The sequence below is a fragment of the Empidonax traillii genome, unplaced genomic scaffold (genome assembly GCF_003031625.1).
Source record: "Empidonax traillii isolate 1590-97213 ecotype Southwest subspecies unplaced genomic scaffold, ASM303162v1 scaffold425:size1421777, whole genome shotgun sequence".
In the NCBI taxonomy this organism is placed as follows: Eukaryota; Metazoa; Chordata; class Aves; order Passeriformes; family Tyrannidae; genus Empidonax; species Empidonax traillii.
This window is the reverse complement of record NW_020955618.1, coordinates 1,117,521-1,131,161: the sequence shown is the minus strand read 5'-3', so window position 1 is coordinate 1,131,161 and position 13,641 is coordinate 1,117,521. Positions and strand designations below refer to the sequence as shown.

The 13,641-nt window shown below is 47.3% G+C and overlaps 1 protein-coding gene and 1 long non-coding RNA gene across 2 annotated transcripts in view; both read right to left on the bottom strand.

The window, feature by feature from the left end:
• Positions 1-4,317, bottom strand: part of LOC114062634 — a 6,031-nt gene extending 1,714 nt beyond the window's left edge. The window contains exons 1-2 of the long non-coding RNA XR_003572423.1: positions 3,737-4,317; positions 2,569-2,638 (exon numbers count right to left, since the gene is read on the bottom strand). This is a non-coding gene — a long non-coding RNA (uncharacterized LOC114062634). The remainder of the gene's footprint in view (positions 1-2,568; positions 2,639-3,736) is intronic.
• Positions 4,318-8,336: 4,019 nt separating this feature from the next.
• Positions 8,337-13,379, bottom strand: LOC114062633 (translation initiation factor IF-2-like). The gene is made up of 2 exons (XM_027894325.1): positions 13,064-13,379; positions 8,337-8,680 (listed from the first exon to the last, which is right to left on the bottom strand). Exons 1-2 carry the CDS (start codon positions 13,089-13,091, stop codon positions 8,349-8,351), a joined length of 360 nt encoding a protein of 119 aa, XP_027750126.1. The 5' UTR covers positions 13,092-13,379; the 3' UTR covers positions 8,337-8,348.
• Between the last annotated feature and the right edge of the window lie 262 nt (positions 13,380-13,641).

Sequence of the window (13,641 nt, the reverse complement as noted above, 5' to 3'; positions counted from 1 at the left end):
AAGTTGGTATGCGGGGTGCATTTATTTATTCATATTTTTAATCTCTGTATGCCTATATGCAAATCACCATGCAGAGAAAAACAATATATTTGTGTTCCGAATCATAACCCTTGCTAAATGTTCTTCTGTCAATCTACAAAACCTATAAACAAGTCATCTTTGCATTTGCCTTATCTCTTTGCTTAAAATTAGAAAAAGTAACAAAGATAAAAGCTTTTGAATCCCTTGATTTAGAGAATTTATTTCCAGCAATTTTAGCACAGCCGTAACATACCCAGATTTTCTGTTCTTGTAAGCTTACAATATTATTGACACATTACAGTGTATCTTATTATGCAAGTTTTGCATAGTGACAGAAGGAACACTTCGAAGAAGAACACAGGTTCTTCTATAGCAGTGCACTTAGGATTTTTTAATATTTGCAAGAAAAAATTGCTGATTCATTGAAACCAAGCAGTGAAATTGTACATTTTGTTCATTTACCCAGTTCAAAAATTCACCTTGAATGAATGGATTAAAACACCTTGTTGTGAACATTGTCTTTTATTTGAAAATACTTCTCTTCCTTCCTTTTCTCAGTTTCTTCCTGTTTCTTTGTTTCTCCTTGTTTCTTTCTCTCTTCCTCTTTCACTTTCTCTTTTGTTCTCATTCTTTTTCCTATTCCCTTTCAAAACATGCTCTTATTTTACAATTGTCCTAGATTTTGAGCTCCTAAGTACACATGAAATATTTTTCTTGATCCAGGCTGAGATCTATTCTATATATATATATTGTTTTTTTTTTTTTTAGATTTCAGTTGAAAATAGTCAGAATACTCTTCCTAGTAAATGAATTCAGTTACTCACTCTTAAAATGATTTTTTTTCTTGTCCTCCACCAGATTATGAGAAGGCTATTTATTAATTTACTTCCCTTTATGCCTAGGTTAGAGTTTTGGATTTTTTTTTCAAGGTAACACTAGTACTAGCATCCTAGTAGTAGAATTACTTCTTTGTCTATCCTAGAATTGTTTCTTCTCTGGTATTTGCCAAGAGCTGCCATACCTTCCCTCTGACTTCACTTTGCTGAGCTGACAAATTAAGTTCTTGTGATCAGCTCGTGACTGGAGATTCTTCATCCTCTTTACTACCTTGGTAGCCTTTTGCTTGACCACGATTAATGAGGCAACATAATCCCAATGAAGGCTTGCCTACATACAGGGTTACAGCATAAAATAATTTCCTCTAATAGTATCCTACTAGCTTTTTTCTTTTTTTTTTTTTTTTTTTTTTTTTTTTTTTTTTTTTTTTTTTTTTGTTTTTCCCAGGTGTATATCACACACCTGGCATACAGATATTATGCAACAAAATAGTACTCCAAGTCCTCTTCCTCCCTCTGCTTCCAGACACTTGTAGTCCTAACTAACAACATGGAACAGTTTCATTTATTCCAGAGTATGATATTCCATGCTCTCAAGCGACATTTTGCTCTATTTCTGTTATTCCCAGTCCTTAAAGTAATTGTGTTCTTTCTCACACAATATTCCAGGAGTCCTACATTTTTCATAGATACAGAAAAGTGTTTCTAGGCCAACTCTGCTGTTAGTATGTATTATTTCTCTTTATGCAGGATTAATGCTCTATTTTTATTGCACATATGTTATTAGGAAGCGCTTGGATGCATTTAATTGACTGCACTAAGAGTATAGAGTGAACACTGACCTTGGTCAGACCCGTTGCTGTGTGAGTAGTACGAACCTTCAGTTCAAAGGGATTCAGCAGTCCCAAAGTGTTTGTCCTGTCCTGGCAGTTAGCGGGGCTCATATTCCGGTATGGAGCTGTGGATCTGAAGCACAGCTGGGGGCTGCAGTGTGTGCAGCAGCGCCATCTTAAATCAAGACTTCGTTTATGGAAGGATGGAATTACTTTTGAAATCTGTGTTGCACCCTATGTGCTCCAAATCTTCACCGTGCCTGTTTAAACATGACTCTTGGTCTAAGAGTACAGTATCTTGCTAAAAAGTCAATCTTTCTGAAATTAAGTTTGTGAACATATAAGTGTAGAAGATCTATCTGAACAGGCACATATATTGTTTTGATTTTATACTTACCAAGATAAAATTACCGCTTCTTGCTTTTTACCTGAGAGGTTTCTATGTATTTCTTAAATATGCGTGACCTGAAATCTACGGCTGATGTCACCGGTTTGACTAATGTGAGGAACCTGACATTTTAATTGTTTGAAACTGAGCAAAAGAAATGCAAAAAAGAAAAACCCACTGATTTTTCTGTTTTCTTTTGGGATTTTGGCACTCTTTTCAAGGAAATGATTTATTCTGATTGGCCTTTAGAATCCTCTATAGAGGAGAGATGAGAACTATAAATCTTTAAAATAGGTCAACATCTCACTAATTATTGCTTTAATTAGTGACAGCAACATAATTTTTTTTATTCCTCTGTTCAGTTTAATAGGAGTCAGATATATTTGAATTTTTCTAATTTGAAAGAAGTTGTGCCCTTGATTTTTAATGAACTTCACCCAGTCTGGTAGATTACTTGGAAGTGTCAATGGTAAAAATTTAAAGGCTGTACCTTTAGTTTTCCTGTCACAGGTGCTCTTCTCATTTTATCCAGAAATACTAATAGGCTGACCATATATTATCTAAGGAAAGGACAAATAGCAAAAAGTTTTTAATTAGGTTTGAAAAACAACAACGTGAAGGTAAGAGCTTTTTACAGAGACCTGTACATTCATTAAGAAAATGTTCTCTCAGTTGATTGTCTCATACACTGGACATATAACAGTAAATCAAATAATAATGGTTTAAATGGTCCAAAAATACTTTCAGTATCTCTAGTAGATCTAGTTTATGAGCTAGGAATAGTGTATGGAATAAGTTTTAGGCTCAGAAAAGACTGAACAGTTGTTTTATAAAGGTTGTACCAAATGACATCACAGCGCTGGGTCATAACCCTCTGAAGTTGAAAAGACCTATGTCTGTCAGGTTTTTCCATGTTCCAAGTACTGTAATAATACTTCAAATAATTATGTAATTCTCTGTTTAAATTTCTAAGAAAATAATGGTATTGTCTTGCTTATTAACTTCTTTACCAGCTGCATTCATTAAGATCAGTTCAAATATACGCTAGTTAGTTGCTGCAAGCTGAGTATTTCATCTTGCATTTTCTTGTACCAAAAACTTATACAAAACCTATTAGTGATGGAATTAACAACCTCATTACATTTTAAGTACTCTCGTACAAGTATTAAGTTGTATTTAGTTAATATTATTTAACATGCAACTTGTACTTCATTGCCTTATAAACAGAATTACTTTAATATGGCAAATTATAAAACAACCTTAGAACTAACAGTACACCAAGTTAATTTAACAGGTCTCTAGCACTAATTAAATTTTCCTTAATTTATAATTTAAAATATTTTATGCTAGTAACATATTTAAGATCTGGTATTTCTTCCCTGTTTTCTAATTGTGGGACTTCTCTAGTCAGGTTTTTATAAGACTATTTCAGATACACAAATATTTAGCATTGAGTAGTGTGGTACTCTTAATACTCACATGCTATTAAAGCAGTTCCTGATTAAATAAAAATTAATTTACATTAGACTGCAAATTACTATCTCTATTATCTCACTCCTCAGTTATTGTGGTAATTTATCAGTACCAGAGGAGCTAAGCAATACAAAAGAAATGTGAGGAATTTTGTGCAGAGTGTGAAAATTAATCTCATGACACACCTTGCTGGCTGGCTCATCCACTTTCCCGCCTCTGGCAGTCATCGCTGTGCACTAGGCCTTGAAGCACCAGACACGTTGCTTCTCCTCTGCTTCTCTTAGTGGGAAGATCCTGCTGCTGGAACATCTCTGCAGGGTGGAGACAGCGCGACAGTGCTTATTCTGGTTGAGGGTTTGTTTTGCTTATTGCTTGACTTACCTGTGCTCTACACCTTTCTTAGCCACCACTTTGAGTACATGACAAGTGAAACAAAATGAAATGTCGGCGTTTAATTATCCTGATTCAAATTTTAAAAATGTCTGGCCTGTGTCTGTAAACTGGACAATACCTCGAGTCTGCCTCTTGCTATAGTAGGACCGTTTGTCCCTGAGTGAAACTGCTGCCCCAGACTGCCTCAACAGCTGCAGTAAGCAGGTAGTAGCTCATTTCCCTTCATATTTTCATACAGATACTGTACAGACCTGAATTTACAAGAGACAGATAGCCTTGATTCCCACTGGGAAGGCACGAAAAGATCGCTTCTCACACCCTGCCTTGCAAAACATTTTAAAATGACTTTTTTTTTTTTTAGTTATTTTTGATCCGGAACAATTGCCTCTAAACTGTTCGCACTTGACGCTTCTCGTGTTCTCCCGCGCCGGGTTTGAGCGGGGCTTGCGCGGGACTTGCGCTGCGCTGGGCGCTGCTCCGTGCGCGACCGCCAGGTGTCGCGGCAGCGCCGGCGGAGGAGGCGCATCGTCCCGCATCCCGCGTCCCGCATCCCGCCCGGCCCCGCCGGGGCTGCGCCCAGGGCAGTCCTGGGGCCGTCCTGGGGCCAGGCTCTGCCCCCCTGGGTCCAGGCAGGAGTCACTTAAGGAGAGAAAACCGAAAAACAATTAAAAAAAAAAAAAAAAAAAAAAAAAGTCGAGGGAGGGGGGGCAGTGGGAGGGCGTGGGTGTCTTCTTCTAACTCAAGGAGAGGTTGGCAGGCCGTGCTCCCTGCTCGTCCCCGTGAGCAGCCTTGGAAATCAGACTACTCCCAAGAAAAATTGCTGAGAGCAGGGTTTTTTTTCTGTTTTTGGAGTAAGACGGCAAGTGGTGAATATTAAATACAGGTTACTTTCAGATGCCACCACCAAGACCTCAACACGCCTACGGCCGCAACGTGACATCGGAAGGGGAAACACATGGCTCTAGATGGCACAGTTCATCACCTGGGTCTTCAGACCTTCCTTACATCCACTTTTTATGTGCTCCATCATCATCATAATCACTGTTATTATTGATACTGTAGATTAGAAGTAGGAAGGTTCCCTGTTTCTGGAAGCTTTCCAAGAAACCTCCGTCTACTCCACAGTTCCATTTCTTTCCAAGCATTAAGAAATATTTTTAAAACTACATTGAGAGATTGGCAGTAGCAGGTTCGCTTAAATATTATGTATCCTTTGCTAGGGAAGTACAGAATGTTTATACCAAATCTTTAGCATTGATTTCCGAGAAAATCAGAAGAAGTGAGATGTGGTGGAGATAATGCCTTAGTGCAGGGGTAGTCAGTTCACATTTGTAATCCTGCAAAGAGTTTAGCTGAGTCCTTCAGCTTGCTCAGGACACAACACATTTAAAAGACCTCCCTGCTCTCTACCTGCGTGAGGATTAATCTCAGCTGTGCATCATCCTGGCCCACACATGTGAAGACTTTCCTCTGTTTTCTGCATGGCTCTCCTCAGATCCTGGGAGGTGCTGGGTCTTACAAAGGACACATAAACAAGAAGAAATTATAAATAGAAATTAGGGCAATCTGAAGGTACACAGAAGATGTGCAAATGTGCATATGTGCGTGCAGATAGATGTATGTATGTGAACAGGTATCTCAAAAGCAAGAAATGAGAGAAGCTATGTGGCATGGCAGGAGCAGGCAGTGTGTTGAGAAAGACTCCTCCCCAGCTCGCTGAGCTGAAGAGAAAGGATGGAGTAGCCCATGTACTTCATCTGTCTACTGGACAGCGTAAGGATGATTACAAGGAAATGAAGAGGCTGGGGGAAAAGCAGGATTTCTCCTCTTCTATCCCTTTGCAGAGAAGGATGATCAGTCCAATTTGCAATCCAGTTTTTTGGTAAAAAACTCACTGCAGTCAGCGCTGTCTCCTGAGCGCAATAGGAAGGAGGACAAAGCTCTACGACCTTCAGGCAGATGGTGTTGTTATCATTATAGTTCTTGTAGTTATTGCTGTTTCTTAGTTGTTTTGCCTTATTTAGTTTTGAGAGCATCCCCTGCCCTGGCTGGCTGTGGCTGCCGTTTGATAGACGGCAGAGTAGAATTAGGCCGTGGCAGATGGCCGCGAACGGAGCCGGGACGGGAGCGTGACAGAGCCCCCGCAGGACCTGCTCCAACCCGGCTGTTTCAGAGTGGGGGTGGGAAGGGCTCGACGGGAGGGATGCGCCGGGAGACTCCTCCGGGGCAGCGGCTTTGCACTGCGCACACACGAAGGCACAGGCCAAGCCGCTCTCCTGCCGTATCCTCATGGATACTAGGTTTTCTTCCGTCGGGAACGCTCCCATCACGAGGGCCACCCAGTGCCACCGGGACATGCCTGAACGACCGGGAACAGGTGGTCTGGCTGCCCGCGTCGGGCAGCTCGGCGACTCTGCCAGCACCAGGGACAGCGCCGGCCGCGGTCCCGGCCCCCACCTGGCCCCTTCGCGGTCCCTCCGCTCCTTTGTTCCGAGGCCCCGCGGAACAAAGACTTCCGCCGCCGACGGAGCGGAGACCCCGGCCTCTCCCGTCCCCGCCCCCGCCCCCTCCCCGCACCCTCTGGCGTGGCCCCGCCACCGCCGTAGCCTCCACCGGAGCCACCTCTCCGGTGCCCCGGCCGCACACGCCCCAGTCCCCGCGCACGCCACCCTCTCCCTCGCGTAAGCTGCCCCGCACACGCTACCCCGCCACCGCCCCTCTCCTCTCCGCTCTCGCAAGCCGCCGCCTTGCGCCTCGCCCTGCCGCCCAGCCCCGCGCACAAAGCCCGCACGCCGCTTCGCTGCCCGCCGGCACCGCTCCGCGCCGCTCACCCCACACCGTCCCCGTATGCTACTCTCCCCCGCTCCCCCTTCGCAACAGCCGCACACTCCTCTTCGCGCATCCCGGCTGCCTCTCCGCACACGGCTCTGCTGCAATGTCCCCGCCACACCTCCAGCATCCCCCGAACCCATCCACCAGCGCCGCACATGGCTCTGCCGGCCCGCGGCACAGACGATGCTCCGCTGCCGCCCGCGCACAGCTCCGCTGCCCCGGGGCCCGCGTTTCTCGGCTTCCAGAGGAGCCCCGCAAGAGGAGGAGCCATTACCGAGCGGGCACCCCTAGCTACCGGCTGGGCGATGAGCAAAGAACAATCCTCGCGATGATAATATTAGAAAATGTATTTATTTCCCATTAATCGACTTTACATGGTTCAGCCCAAGAAAGCAAGAGGTCGAGTCATCACTACCTTGAAAAACCACCACGACTACCCCACCGTTCCAGTTCCAGTTACCCCACGGCCCCGTTACCTGCTGATGACAGCTGCCCCCGCGGGCGCCCGTCCCGTGGCAGCGACGTCTCCTTTCCACTGGGCTGAGCCGATCAGTAAGCCAGTCCTAGTTAGTCTCGGTTTCCGTAGGTGAGTACAGGTTGTCGAGCTCTTTATTACTCTGTCTCTCCTTTTTATTTATTTATTTTTTTAAATTTTTCAGCTTTCTATTACTTTTATTATTAACGTCTTTGTTATGGTATGTTCTAGCGAGATCTTTCATGCTGCTTTGAGGATCCGCTCTTGGCATTCACCGCGTGCCTTAATTGTATGACATTAAATCAAGGTCCGCTGTGAACACGGAGAGTCAGAGCCTTAGAGCGCTCGCTCTCTCTCTCTCTCTCTCTCTGGAAGCAGAACAACAACTGATCCCCGAAAAAAACCCCGGTGATTTCACTCTGCCCTAGTCCCATCCTGGCCCGGGCTGCATGTAACTCATGCTCGAATTTTCTTACTAGCCGGTCTGTTGTTTGCAATGCTCAAGAAGCTGTTAAATATGTACTTAATGGATTTAAAAAAAAAAAAAAAAAAAAAAAAAAAAAAAAAAAAAAAAAAAAAAAAAAAAAAAAAAAAAAAAAGGAGAGAAATTAGGCGTGTGTCTACTACACACTTCCAGGTGACTGCTTTAATTTCACCAGCGTCTTCGAGTCATTTTAAACACAGGAGCTGGCTCTCCCCGACTCGACGTCTGTGATTTGGCATCCCTGGCTCAAGGGGATGACCGTTCTTTCCGGCTGCCTCGGTCCGCCTGGTCCTGCGGCTTCCCTGGAGCACGGGCGGGAGAAGCCCTCACCTCCAGAGCATCCCCGCTCCTCTCGGCCGGGGGAAGGAGGGGGAGAGGGGGTCTTTCGGCGATGAAAAATGAAAGGGCAGAACGTGTCATCTTTCTTTGTAAAGCGGAAAAAAATTTAACTCACTCGCACCTGCCCCTTTCCCGGGAGGGTCTGGGCAGCCCATCTGGCCTGCCTACACTGAACTGGCGAGTGAGGAAATGAAGGGTGAAGTCATTACAATAATTTTTAAAAAATAAAATCAGCCTAAGCTTTTTTTATTATTATTACGCTTTTTGCCATCTTTCACCGCCCAGGACGGGGACCATTCCTTCTCGGTGACGATGGCTCGCCGGGGAGGAGCGGAGCAGCCAGGCACCTTGCATCACCCTGCGGGCTGTACCACGGCCGGACCCCGGGAACTGGGCGGCTGACCTCGATTGCTTCCTCGGCCCCAGGGCCCGGGAGAGAGAGAGGAGGCGAAGCGGGATGTGCTGCGGCTGCCTGCAGCGGCGCCCGGGCTCCTGCGGCGGGCTGGGCTTCCCAGAGATTTTCCCATAGCTTGCCGGGGCATCTGGGGGCAAACTGGGCAGACGGTTCCGACCCTCCTCGGCACCGCAGCTTCTGCGTGCGACCGCCTGGAAAACAGACAAAGCAAGAGCGTTAGAAAGGCAGGCGGGGGGAAAAGGAAAGGCAGGCGGGGAGGGAAGGGTGCCGGGAACCGCACGCCGCGCGGTTGCCAATGACAAAAGGAAGAGAGGGGGGAGTCAGAGCAGGGGAAGGGCGGGGAGGGAAGGGGAGGAAAGGAAGGGAAGGGAAGAGAAGGGGGGCCACATGGACTGACGCGGAGCTGAGGCCGGCCAGACCCGAGCCTGTGGGGTTGCTCGGTCCGCGACCGAGGAGACACAGGGCGAAACGCCCATCACCGCAGCGCCGGGGCGAGCGGGTATCTGGGTCTCTGCAGCGAGGTGGGAAGGGACCAGCCGCGGGCAACCACAGAGAGCAACCTCCTTGCCCGCCGCTGCAAAATCCCCGGAGAACAAGCAGAGGGGAAAGCTTAAAATGGGAAAAAAAAAAAAATTAAGTGTGTGGAGGGGGGTGGGGAGCAGCAGTTCCCCCTTCTTTCTCGGCTTGAAGAGCGTACGAGAGCAAAGAACTAAATCCATAGGGGGAAATCCAACCATTCAAACAAAAACAAGAAAAAAGAAACCACTCCGAATACTAAAAAAAAAATCATAATCAAAAAGAAAATGGTCAAACCTGCCGGGGGCGGACGGCTCCTCCGCCGAGTGGGAGCCACGGAGAGCAGGAGAGGAGAGCCCCGCTAGCTGCTTTCGGGGGATAGGAAGCGGTCCGGTCTCTCCCCCTCGCTTGCTGCTCCAGAATTAGGGATTAATGCCTCTCCAGCCAAACAAATAAGGCATCTGCCTTCAGTACAAGAGGATTACACGGGGTTGCTGACGTCACCAGCCAGGCAGATGTTGGCTCCCAAAGTCCTGATCATCTCCCGTGTCCTTGAAACCCGGCACAATCCCAGACCCGCGCCGCCCGGCCAGGTCCCTTCAAGGTCGAGGGGGACCTGCTCGGAGGGGACCCCGCCAAGCCACTCTCTCCCAAAACGTCCTCACGCATCATCAGGAGAGAAAGGTGTGAAAAGCCGAGCCCGGCAGAAAGTTCATCCCTCCCCCTTCCCTCCGGGTCCTCTCCCCCAACTCCCCCGCCTTCCTTCCACCTCCCCAACCTCAATGTCACATGAATCTGTACAGTCATAGCGAGGAAGAGGAGCCTGATCGTCGGCTCACCCAGAGGTCACCCTTCCCGCACGGCAGCCGACCCCCCCTCACTGCGGCACCGCCGCGCCCCGCGGCCCAGCGCCGCCCCAGCCTCCCGCCCGCAGCACCCTGGAGCCCAGTAAGAGGCCGGGAGCACGACGGAGCCGGGCCAGGCCGCTCAGTGCCCCGCGGGCTTTGTTCCCACTGCGCCCGTCCCGGAGAGGCAGCGGCGGGCAGCGGGCAGGAGCGGTTCGCTCTCCTTGCGGAGAAAGCTCACTCCTCCGGCCCCGGAGCTACGCGGTGTCTCTGCGGCAGGCAGGCCCCATCGAGCGGACAGCGAGTCGAGTCAAGCCGAGCCGAGCCGGGCCGGGCAGAACTAGGGCATGCAGGAAGGGCGGAGGTGGCTCAAGGCCTCCTCTCCCCTTAAGGAACCGGCGGCAGGTGCAGAAGAAGGGCTTTTCCTAGCTAAAGGACTTGGAATTTGCATTTGTTCAATTCTTAGGTTGAGGTAGAGCGGTTTGTCCTTCCCGGAGCTCAGCCCTGAGTTTGCTGGAGCTGTGGGGTGGCTTGAAAGTGCCACAAAGTGCATCTGAAAAGGGAATCCAATTAAAAGTACGATCAAAATAAAAAAAGAAATTTGCCTGAGAATCATGTCTGTTGCCTTTGCTGTGGCATAAAGTCCATGACTCATCATCGCTAGTCCCTTTGCATCAAATAATGGTTTCAATCATTTCGGTTCTGCAGAAAGGCAAACTAGATGATGTGACATAACAAAGCGGGATGAAGAAGACGGGTTCGCCAGTATCTAGACTCCTGTTGGGTTGATGTTGTTGTTGTTGTTCAAAGGAACTGTTTTATAGATCTGTTCCATATTATCCTTGTCTGTCAAAGTGGCATTTAATTTTTCCAATTGTGGAACTTGGTCACTGATAAAATCAATTTAATTTACACCACTGTCATTCAGCCGATCCGAGCAGTAGGTTGGTTTATTTTTGGCTCGGAGTTGAAGGGGAAAAAGCATTCGTATGCAGAATGGAGAGATCCTTTTACTTCTTTTGTGGGCAGTAAGAAGAGAAATCCCTATCATGGCATTTTAACAGAACTTGCTATCCTGAAGGAGAATTATAAATGTAATTTCTCAAGTATTTTGCTTAGAAATGTGAGCAGCAACACGCAAGGGATTGCAAGAAAAACAGAGCAGCCCAGGCCGTCGGCGTTCCGTGGAGGCAGGCAGCCTCGCTCACCCCCTTTTCGCGGGGTGTCAGGGGCCGGCCCCGTCTGCTCCCGGTCCCTGTCCATGGTCCTGACCCTCTGGCGGCAGCGGGCGCTGCTCCCGCGGCCGTGCGGGCGGCCCTGCGCGCCCCTCCGCGCCCGCTCCGCCCGCGCCACCACAGGGCCGGGGAGCCTGCGGCCCCTCCGAGGCACTTCCACCACCAACGCCTCTGCTTTGTTGTGATTATTAATAAAGTGTTGTTTGTTTTTTTTGTTTGTTTTTTGTTTTTTGTTTTTTTTTTTTTTTTTTTTAAATTCAGAACCTTGGGAGGTGGTGGTGGTGGTGAGGATTTACCTTTCTTGGGCTCTCCTGTTTCAAGGAGCTTTTAATCACTGACGCCTGGGCAAGCCCACATTCTAATGTAAAGTGGTTAATATCGGACAAGAGTGTTTAAACCTCGGACTCTCATTTGTTTCCTTAAACCGATTAACGTGGAAATTCAGAAGCTGTTTTTGGTAACCGGTGCCTACCTATGGGTTGACCTGAAAAGAACTGACAACACTATTTTTTGCATTGCAAGTTGCAACAGGAATATCTTGCACACAGTGGTTAAATGTGCGCTAAAATCTCAGTTTACGTATATATGGCCTCTTTCCGAACCTAAGAGAAAGATCTTGCTACATGGCTACATGCACGCTCACACAGACACACTCTCTGTCTCATATGCATATATGTATGTATACATAAAGTTTTAATAATTTAGTGGAAAAGTCACACTGTCGTTCACGAATCTTTTCTCAGATCACATACACACACACACACACACACACACACACACACACAATTGGCTAACGCTGCTCCTTAACATTTAAAAGGAAGGATAGGTCTCGTAATGTTATTTCTTCAGTCCCCACTTCTCTCATAACCTGCTCTCCTGAGTTGAATAACGCGGGCAAAGAGCAGCTGAAATAGCCCCTCCGCTGAAAGAGGGTCTGAATGCAGCAGCTTTAGAAATTGTGCACTAGCCCTGCAAAGGAGAAATGTGTGGGATCTCTCGAATGTGAGGTGCTGCCGGCTGGGGAAAAGGAAGAGCTGAAGCCATTCACACTTCGTAGGCTGTGAGATTTCTTTCAAAAGAGCCCTGAAGTATTTAAGATTTGGGGGAAAACCCTTGTACCGGAAGAAAATGGCCTAAACACAATAGGACTCGCCATTTTCTCCTTCCAAAGCACAAAGCAGCTCCGCGGCTTCAGCACCACACAAAGAAAGCCCGGGCCCTCTCAGTTCTCTTACATTTTCCCCCACGATTTCAAAAGCCTTCCCCTCCAACCGATCCGCTTTCCCAGGAGCGCTCTCACAGAAATAAAGAAAGAAAGGAGGAAAGGGAGGGGGAGAAAAGCAACTAGGTTAGGCAAGAGGGAGACAGTTCTGGTCGTAGTTTATTTAAAGCAAATCCTTACAGGGAAAAATATCACTATCACATTTACACTTGAGAAGCGTGGGGGGGAAAGGGGGGGGGAAGGAGGGGGAGTTGGAATCCCAAAAAGCCAAACATCTGGAAAGCTGTTTTGACCACCGCATTCCTTCAAGCTGGGCAGACGCACGATGCACTGCACAGACCCGAGCAGTCCACACTGCCTGGGGATGTGTATGTACACACACACAGCCGCGCAAATTCCCGTGCCAAGAAAAAAAAAATTCACATTTTCATTTCAGTTAAACCCACAAAGTGATGCCGAAAACAGTCCTCTGCTCCCCGCACTGCCAGCTCCGGACATTCCTCCGCGCCAGCGGAGCCCCGCAGCCCCGGCTGCTGCCCTGCCACCGCGTCGCGCTCCGCTCAGCCACCCGTCCCTCACCCGCTTTTATTTTCTTATCTCAGTAAGTCGGCAGAAGACTGATAGAGAGGGGGTGATAGGAAAAAAAAAAAAAAAATAGGTAGACCAACAAAAAATCAAAACAAACCGCAGCAACCCCAACCTAAACAACAGCCTGTCACTATCGCTCTGAAATACAGCAAGAGACCTCGTACTTACAGCCAGCGCTAAAGTGAGTAATCCTCATCCCAGCGTGGTTGGGTTTGTTTGGGTTTTTCTCCTCCTTTTTTTATGTTTTTTTCCTAGTAGTTTTTAAGTACTTGTTTGTTTCCATTGTCCATCGCTCGGAGTAGATTCAAGCAAAACCGGCCGGTTAGCAGGAATAAAAATAGAAGTGATTTCATTGTGTAAATGCAGCAAAGAGACAAGATGCTGTGTTTCTCCTAATACTTTCTGCTTAGGAACCGTCAGCTCTCAGCTCAGAAAAGCAGGACTCTGTGTGAGTCTCCCCCTCCTCTCTCTCTCTCCTCTCTCTCTCTCACACACACATACAGGAACACGAACACGCATACACACACATACACACTTACTTTTCTTCTTCTTGCCTTTTTTTTTTTTTTTTTTTTTTTTTTTCCAAAAGAGGGCAGGTCGTTCCCTGAATCCCAATGAGTTAAGTCAGTCACTTTCCTTCACATGCATCACAGCCTCCTTAGAGCTGCAGGCACAAAAGAGCATTTAGCTGCCTCCAATTTGTGTAGAAGGCCTGGCCTTATTTTTTTTTTTTTTAAGTATATTTA

Bases quoted from the DNA above. Each gene is read 5' to 3' on its own strand.
- LOC114062633 (XM_027894325.1), bottom strand. From the start codon at position 13,091: ATGAGGATTACTCACTTTAGCGCTGGCT. The intron at 8,681-13,063 runs GTAAGTACGAGG...TCTGTTTTCCAG, and splicing joins TACTCACTTTAGCGCTGGCT to GCGGTCGCACGCAGAAGCTG.